Raw genomic sequence first — 9083 nt, forward strand, 5'->3', positions numbered from 1 at the left:
GGGGCCTCCATAGGGTTGCTTCGCCACCACCAAATGACTGGATACGTCTTGCGCTTCGTACCATTCATAAAAAGCGCATGCGCATGCTTGCACCACACTTAGACTCGGGCGAACTAAAGAAATGAAGGGAGGGTGCTACCTTAGTTCCCTTATCCCGTCGTTGCACTTGTTACCTTGCAGAAGTGCACACTTGCCGGTTGCCTACAGGGCACGGGTAGATATGTCTTCCTCTATGTGCGGGTTTACTGCTTCTCTAGGGCTAGGCAAATAGTTCAAATATCTATCGAAAAACGAGAGTTCGACTGCGCCACTGCCGAACTATAAGAGGAAATCACACCCTCATACTCAAGCAGAGAGGCAAGCAGGGATCTTGCACGTACCAGTATCAGTTCCCGGTAATATTGGTAATAATCATGTTCCAAGCAAGCAAACCAGCTGTAGAGGGGCTGACTCGAGCATAAGCTGTCCAGCACGTGTTGCGACACTCACGAGTACCTCACTGATTTTGCTTGCACCGCAGGACTAGAGGTATATGAGCGCGTTGTTATTCATCATGTGCTGCTGTAGGCTGTTCTGAGGCTGCATTGTAGAGACTCTAGAGACAAGGATGTCTGGTCCAGAGGCCTCAATTTCATTCGGAGAGACAGCCTTACAGCGCAACAGCAGAATAACGCTTGCCACCGAGCTGCTACTTTGGGCAGCTCTTGTAATTCTGCACACGCTCTGGAATACTACAACATCCTGGGGGAAACACAGGCTTCTGTGGGTGAACACCCGATTTCTAGCTGGCCACAGTAAGCGTATCACTGTGGCGAAGCGCCTGAATTAGCCGTCATAATGGAGGCAGACAGGCAAGAACGTGACCGCCTGTTTTACTACTACGGTGCACATCTGTTGGGTCCGAAGCTTAATTCGGCTGTTTCTAAGGACGGCCTATTCGCTTTTATGGGCTTCAGTACCGTGTGCTGGAAGTTCTTCTTGTTGAACCAAATAGGATGCCGAAGCTCGAATGTTTGTTCCTTATTTGAGTAGATACGAAAGACGAAGTCAAGCCTCTGAAGGTGTACAACCAGGGGTAGATGCGATACTGGAAGACCACAACAGTATATCTCCACCGATATGCGCTGCGTGATTGCCCTTCTTGAATCAGGGGCTCTGCAGTGTTTATGCTTGCTCAACCTTGTGTAGAGTCACTAGGTAGGGCCCATGCTGTGCGCAGGACAGTTGACAGCTCTGGTCCACTCACAACTGTCCACAGATTGCGCTCTGGCATTCCTCCTACCCTCCATGGCAGTACGTATTGCTCCCCTTGCCACAGCTAAGGGGTTTAGGCTGCCATAAAAATGCCACCTGGCACCGCCAGCAGACCTGACTTGTGCTGGGATTCACGTATATTTCAGGCACACTAAACATCATAGTATAACTGCAAAGTAGCTACAGTGGAGTAATATCCCGAGGACGTTGCAATAACAACAAGAACNTTCTGACTCGCAAGAGGCTCAACACGTACTGAATGAGGCAGGGAATCTGAAATTATACTTTGTATATTGCTTCGCTTTTTGGAATCACTACAGAAGGAAATATGGTGTTGATCGTCCTTGCTATTGCAGCGTATATGGCTAGCAGTGCAAGTTCGCTTCCTCTTGAAGTGCACCTTCTCTGCGGAGATCCCGATGTGTTTTTGCAGTGGCATTTTTGGCTTGATGCTGCGGCTCAGTTAGCAAAGGCGTGGAAAGAAAGGGACAAATTCGTTTTGATTCGGCGCAGCGATCGTAAGGCATCATGCTGAAGCCAGCGTGCTGCACATCGTCGAGATATGAAGGATCACTGCTTGATCAGATATTTCGGTGGCTGCTTAGCCTGAAGAGTAGCTTTGAGGTGTCAAAAGGTACAAGAATCTGCTACTACCTCCACTCTCCAAAGCCTCTATTTAGTGTGCTATCCACAATGTTCTACTGCAGCCATCTCGAAATATAGAGACCGTGAAGGCAGTCGGGGCATTGNAGAAGTCGATAGAACGCAAAAATATCAAGGCGGCCTTTCGAGTAGAACACCTACGCGACGCCGGAGGTAAGGCAGAAAACAGCATACCAGTGCATGGGGCATTCAGAAAACAGATTGCAGTGCATGGGGCATCCATGGAAATTAGCACAGCCTGCCGTACGTGTCAGATAACCTGTGGAGGGAGTAGGGATCGCCAATAGGGAGGGAACTTGAAGAGTTTATCCAGGTCCTCTGCTACGCACAATTCAGACGGTTCGGCGGTTTGCAACTACATCCTGCGCCAAGCAGGGAAGGGAGGGGAGGGGGGATGGGCAGTGAGCGGTTTGCAAGGAAGCACAACCGAACCACAGGCGGTCCCGCGGGAGGTAGGAATCACTCCGTCTGCCTCTTTTCCAGCTACGCAACCCCCGCAGCTGAGTTGCTCTGTCAGCGGACCCAGCCGCAGCACGTCTGTGGTCAAACAGCGTCCCTCTCACGGCACTACTAACAACGGTGGTAACGACAGCTACGCTAACGGCGATGGATACTCCAGATCACCACTTAACAGAATTGCCTTTAGTGGGAGAGCCAAAGTTGCAGACGAATCAGAGCTTGGCACAGCCGTACCAGCGAGATTAGAAACGGTGGAAAAGGCTGGCTCTTGTGGGCGGCTCTCTTATGGCGCCCTTGGTAACACGAAAGCTCCCTTTCTGAAGTGCTTTAGGGGTCCGTTCATCTCGTTCCAACCCAGATATAGTGTCGTGAGCGGATACAGCCAAGTGGCTACCGGAAGTCATGTGGAGGGAAGCCCACTAGTGAACAACGGAGGAAAGCAGAAGTTCAGTGCAGCCCGCGAACAGCTCCGGAGTTGGCTCTTCGGTAGCGTTGACCCCGCCCATGGGGGACCTCACCAAGTTAGCAGGAGGAATTGCATCGATGCTTCGGGGGAAGCCCGGCAGGGGGCTGTTGATCTCCCGGGGATCAGCAAGCCTAATAACTCTGCTGGGCCTCCCGATAAGTTACAGGCCGGCGGGAACAATTCAATAACAATGAGAAGATGGAGACAACAGCAACAGTTCGCCAGGGCTACAGAAGGTATCGGAGAGACTAAGAATGTGATGGACAAAGAAGGTGAACACCGTCGGGGTTGGTACATTCTCGATCTGCGAGAAGAGAGGGTACTCTATGGAGACGCCACAGCTCTGCCTGTAAATGGGAGCTCGTCCAATTGCTGAAAAACATCTACCGAAAAAAATTCTACCTATTCCGAATGTAATTTCCGCAGCTCAATATACTATACACCTCAGTCGCGTAGGATCCAATGCGCCCCAAGGGAATTATAGACTGGGCCTGCAGACCCTAATCTGCTCAATTTCGAGAGGAAGCACTTAGGNCACTGGATATATGTTAGTGTGGATCTTCGGGCGACTGCACTCAGCCTGCCCACGAGCGGAGTATCAGTCCTTATCCATTGGAGCCAATCCAAGTGCTCCCTATGGTTTTTGCATGAAAAACTGTAAATTTGACTGCCGGGTAAGAATCTGGCTGCTTTATACGGAATAGTCAACAATTACCGGCGCATGCTTGCAGGATTGCCGCTGCAGCTAGCTCAGTTGCGCCAGAGGTTCCAGCTCCCCGTGAGATAACAACCTCAATGAAAGATACTAATGAATTTTGAAGCATTAAATATTGACATGGAAAAACCGTAGTTGCTTGGTTCTTCTTGCAGTTGAACAGAGTCCAGCTGCATTGCACACGCACTACGATGAACCTCACACGATACCTCTAGAGGCCTACTCTGCTGAAAGGATGCAAGCATATTATTAGAAATACACTAATATAATTTGTGCAGAGCCTACGGGTGCTCGTCAGCCTCACTGGTTGCGGGGCTGGCTGTGCGGCGCTGACTCTTTACGGAGTCGCAAGGTGATATTTTACTATTCTTCTTCTACGATGTGGTTCTGATACGAATAAGGGACTCTTCTTTGGTATTTTTGGTCAGTTTAGGAAAATTACATAGAATGTAGAGTTTAGAAGTAGAGTGTGCACCTTAACGGTAGGCAACGGGCACAAAACTGCCAGCAGAGCGAGCTGTTCGGTAGACCAGCCTCGCGGGCACTGACTGCAGTTTGAGCACCTGCGGAGCACGACTNCAGAGCGAGCTGTTCGGTAGACCAGCCTCGCGGGCACTGACTGCAGTTTGAGCACCTGCGGAGCACGACTCAACCAGGAGAACACCAGCGTGTTGGCAGCAAAGGGATTCTACTCTAAGCATCTTTTGCAAATATTGGGCTTATTCATGCCTTAATTATGCGAGCGAAAGCCCTGCCTGCCCAGCGCGTGCGCTCGGGTGATCGCCGGCTGCAGCGCAGCCGACAACAGCCGTCGGCCAAACCTGACCACTGCGAGCTGCTGCATCGGGAGAGACCTGCTGCACTCGAGATGCTTGCTGCTGTTTACGAGCAGTTCTTCTGATTTCAAAACAGGAATATCTAAAGTGGAAGGAATTGTTTCCTCACTTCTCATTTGGATTCCCCCATAACGCCAACTATTCAGTGCTCACTGTGCTGCAGTACGCAACAGGCCGCTGGCTGCTGCATCGACTGCTTCGCACTCCGTCCGCACACCATCCATTCACTCTTCTCGTTGCATCTTTTGCATTCTCCAGTGACTTCTTCAACTTATACTGCATCTCCCTTCACACTGCATTGGCTGTTCTAGGCTTCCAGGCGTAAGNAGTGACTTCTTCAACTTATACTGCATCTCCCTTCACACTGCATTGGCTGTTCTAGGCTTCCAGGCGTAAGAGCACCCGAGCAACACCCTGCATTCCGACGCACCTCCCCTTGTGAAAATGGGTGCCGCCTGCGGCAAGAACAAGGCAAAACAGCCCAAGAGGGCAGATCCCAAGGAGTTGGAGGAGAAGAAGCGGAAGGAGGAAGAGGAAAAGGCTGCCGCCGAGGCTGCAGCTCGCGAAGCAGAGCAGCGAGCCAAGGCAGAGGCGGCCCGGGCTGAAGCGGAGGCAGCTGAAGCCAGAGCGCGGGAGGAAGAAGAAAAGGCAAAGGCAGAGGCGGAGGCAGCAGCAGCCGCAGCAGCTGCTGCTGAAGAAGCGCGCAAGGCCGAGGAGGAGGCGCGTCGGCAGAAGGAGGAGGAGGCGAGGAGAGCCCTTGAAGAGCAGCGAAGTGCCCAAGAACAAGCTAGAGAGCCGCAAACTGCAGAGGAAGCCGCTGTTGAACAGGCTGCGGAACATCCACAAGATCTGCAGAGTGGCGAAAAGGAAAAGCAGCCTGCAGCCGAAGATATTGCCAGCGAGGCCACTATGGAAACCTCCCGCCCAATGCACAAGGTAACAGAACCCGACCACGGAGCTGCTCACGGAGGCCGCAAAGTTCGCACCATCACCCCTTGTGACATGACAGCGGTGGATGAAACAAGCATGTACGTTAGCAAGCGCTGTGGTTGTGACATCGGGGCCGAACACAACGAGAACTCGTGCCCCGTTTGCCGCTGCATAGACCTCTCGGACGCTCCTCTTCTGAACTAAGAAAGCCCTGGGCAGTGGGCTCTCTGTAGAATGGGCACAGGGGGAGGAGGTATATGCTGTAATTTTCTGCTTCAGTCACCAGCATATGCCACGCCGTATTTCCTGCCCGTATTGTTCCCCCAATGCCTACTCGGCTTTGGGTGGGCGGAGGGACTTTTTAGTGCATGAAGGGGCCGCAGAACTTGTGTTTGCAAGTTCGCCCGTTGCCATAGCAACAGGTGTAAAGGCCATAGCATCGGAAAGCGGTTCTCTGCACAGGTGCAAATTGTAGCCAATTCGTGCAGCCGGATTTACAGACCGCTAAAAGACACCCCTAATGTTTCAGTGTCTGAACACCCCCGTGTCCNTCGTGCAGCCGGATTTACAGACCGCTAAAAGACACCCCTAATGTTTCAGTGTCTGAACACCCCCGTGTCCTACAAGAAGAGCTGTACGACTCAGTGTCAACTCCTTGCGATATATGAGAGTTCGAGAGATTTTAGAGTTGGGTTTAGAGTTTAGTTGCGGAGGATAAACAATGAAAACGAAGTCCACGAAAAAAAACAGCAAGAGCAAGCTAAAAATTATGTGAAAAGAGACATCTCTGCATGCTCCTAATTCACTGCATAGCTGTACTGGTGAAAGGGGCTACTTAGGGGGAGCTGCTGGGTAGTGAGGTTTTCAGTAGATGTTCCACAGGTTCTCGAACTCTGCACAGAGGCTGCTGCAGCAAACCTGCGCGACGCACCACACTAGCATTCCAATCCCACAGTTACAACACTGGACGGGACAATTCCCAGTTCGGCCTATTCCCCAAACCCTAAACCTAAACCCTTGAACACCATGTGCGCAGAAAATAGTGCATATGGCCACTGGCAGCAGAAGGCATTTTGCCTTCCTTAGGCTTCAAGGTATTGCTCAGCTTCTCTGCAGGCAGTGCTGTTCTCACCGCTGCACTTAATCCGCAAGGAGCAATAGAAATGCATTCTTCGGCGAGTTCGCTATTGGCGGCTGCGCGCAGCAACAAGCAAAAGAGACAACAGCAACTGTTCTGTGCACGATGACAGCACTCAAAGCATATGAAATTCAGAAGAAGAACAGAGAAAAAGGAGCACTGAAATGCAGATGAACAGCAGAGACGAAAGAGCAAGAGGAGGGGCTNAGAAGAACAGAGAAAAAGGAGCACTGAAATGCAGATGAACAGCAGAGACGAAAGAGCAAGAGGAGGGGCTTTGACTACGCACTGGGATTGGCATGGGCCACCGCGCCTACGAGAAACAACACAGGGCTTTCCGTGTGCTGAAATTGCTGCACAAAGTCTTCGAGGTCTACAGGTCGGCCTTTAGAAGAAAATGCTGTAAAGGTACAAAGTAACGACAGAAGAAGCAAATGCCGTCAGTCCCCCTCTCAATACCTGTCTGCCTCTATGTCTAACCACCGCACACCTGCCACAGTGTTTATGCAGGCAGCTTCCGACTGGCCCGCAAACGAAGCACCATGGTAGGCAAGATATCTGCTATGCATTTTACAACAGAAGCCCTTCTGTGGGCTATAATATTCATAGGTTGCTTCAAAATCAGCGTCGCCGTATTCAGTTTGTGTGTAGGGGGCGCCAGACGGCTCACCGATCTTTCGTGAGCCGACGGGCAGGAAGAGGTTCGGATCATTCTTCGTTACCTGCGCTAACAAGACACAGCCCACGAAACGCTCAGAGGGTTCTCCTCTGGTACTTCACTGATTTAGCTCCCTGCGTAAGCAGTAAGGTGGAGCGACGGCCGACACGGAAGGCGAAATTGGTCAGCTAGCCGCGTCACTCACCTGCAAAAGGGTGACATTCCTCTCCACCGCCCGAATCCGACGGGTGTGTAAAAGATTCACTGAAGTGCATGCACGCCCCACATCCACCCGTGAACAAATATGCATGCACCCGTATCCGGCACTCCCTCCCACCAACAAAGAGAAGTCCAAAATTTCAGCTTACGCCAGCCGTTAAAATGCTAATAAACAGTAAATTATGTGCCTGCACTGCGCAGAGAACCATATTGACTTAACGGCATACAGCTTGAAGGGCGCAGCGGCTTCTTAGCCTCACCCATGAGCTTTCTGAATTCTTCGTAAGTAGACGGAACTCGGAGTTGTGGATGAACCTCAATCAGTTGCCTGTCACGTGTTCTGATGAAGACGCACAAACGNACGGAACTCGGAGTTGTGGATGAACCTCAATCAGTTGCCTGTCACGTGTTCTGATGAAGACGCACAAACGACCGGCCTGAAATTCAAGAACAGCAGTCACAGCGACTCACTTCACAGCACATCCGTTGTGCCTACGCCCGAAATATTCATTCGTCAGTTAAGATGTCGAGGCTACAGAAGTAAGGGATAACAAATGCAAAGGCTGAACTCCGGCACCGCTCACTACAGGATGCAGCCTACTTTGTTTAGAGGGGACTCTTGCAAGGTCAGCAGGCAGTGGTGAACTATATCAGGGCGCACATCCTGAACAAAACACCGTACCATCTAGTGAGCCCCAAATGAGGGAACCACTGAAGGTGGACGCCAACTACCCTTTACGAAATTGTAACAAAAAATATCATGGTGTGAATATGCTTACTAAATACACTGCTGTTTCTTCTGTTGCTACTGTCGCCGCGGTATGCATGCCAAGCGGGTGCCTCCAGGCTATTGCGTGCTAACTCACTGTGCTGTCTCTGTCTTCTTGCTGCAGGAGCCTGCGGTGTTGGAGGCCCTCAAGGAGTTGAAGCGAACCTTGGCGTCCCTTAGCAAGCTCCAGGACACTGCAGCAGAGCGTTGAAACCAGACAATGAAGACGTTGCATGCGAGTACGTGAGGCTGTAGGGTACCATTGCCCGAAGCTTCGCTGGATATGCTGACTTCTCCAGATTTACTTACGCATCTTCGAGCAAAACGACAACTTTGCGGCCCTGGAGGCGATCTGCTCGCTTCACTTCCGCCCTCGGTGCCCTTTGCTCCCACATTGTTTAACGCCGGCTCTTGTTGCTGCTGTTGGTGCTACTCCTTCAAACCCCACAGAAAGGAGCCATTAAATCCTTAAACCTCTCATGCTCACCCCGCCACAGGACACTGCAAATATAACTCCTGAATACACACCTCTCTAAACAGCGAGGCGATTAGGGCGTTCGAAGCCAGGGTCTGAAAGGGCGGTCAGTCCCTAATGCCGTGGCTTACAGCTGAAAATGGCGTTGCAATTTCGTCAAGATAGAAACGAGCTTAATAACACATGCAAGTGAGAAACAGCCGCTGGCTAGTACTAATAGCAAGGCCTTTGCGGTACCTCTTGGGGCTGGAGGAACCCACAAGCGGCGACGTGCTGCCCGTGGAGAAGTAACAATACACATGTTCAATCGTTATGGTTATCTTTAGTAGAACATTTTGGCTTTTCCTGAGTTGCTTTACTCATATTTTAGGTTTAGTTAGTGCCTGCCCACGAAACTGCGTTCGTGTGACAAGATCACGAACTAGGGACTGTGTGTAGTGCATGGGCACTACATTGCTCAACAGTCACAGTGACGTATAGGGTACGTCGCTTTAGAAAATA

At 51.1% G+C, this 9083-nt stretch overlaps 2 protein-coding genes across 2 annotated transcripts; one reads left to right on the forward strand and one right to left on the reverse strand.

The window, feature by feature from the left end:
- Positions 1-4837: 4837 nt before the first annotated feature.
- On the forward strand, positions 4838-5527 carry EMH_0070460 (uncharacterized protein; the record flags this gene model as incomplete). Its single annotated transcript, XM_013502150.1, has 1 exon — positions 4838-5527. The coding sequence occupies one exon, from the start codon at positions 4838-4840 to the stop codon at positions 5525-5527; it is 690 nt and encodes a 229-aa protein (XP_013357604.1).
- Positions 5528-6258: 731 nt separating this feature from the next.
- EMH_0070570 (nucleolar essential protein 1, putative) lies at positions 6259-8502 on the reverse strand (the record flags this gene model as incomplete). The annotated part of the gene is made up of 9 exons (XM_013502151.1): positions 6259-6312; positions 6456-6517; positions 6751-6861; positions 7003-7183; positions 7325-7383; positions 7599-7678; positions 7926-8002; positions 8205-8301; positions 8417-8502. 9 exons carry the CDS (start codon positions 8500-8502, stop codon positions 6259-6261), a joined length of 807 nt encoding a protein of 268 aa, XP_013357605.1.
- Positions 8503-9083: the final 581 nt, after the last annotated feature.

This window comes from Eimeria mitis, genomic scaffold (assembly GCF_000499745.2).
Source record: "Eimeria mitis Houghton genomic scaffold, Emh_scaff84, whole genome shotgun sequence".
Lineage (NCBI taxonomy): Eukaryota > Apicomplexa > Conoidasida > Eucoccidiorida > Eimeriidae > Eimeria > Eimeria mitis.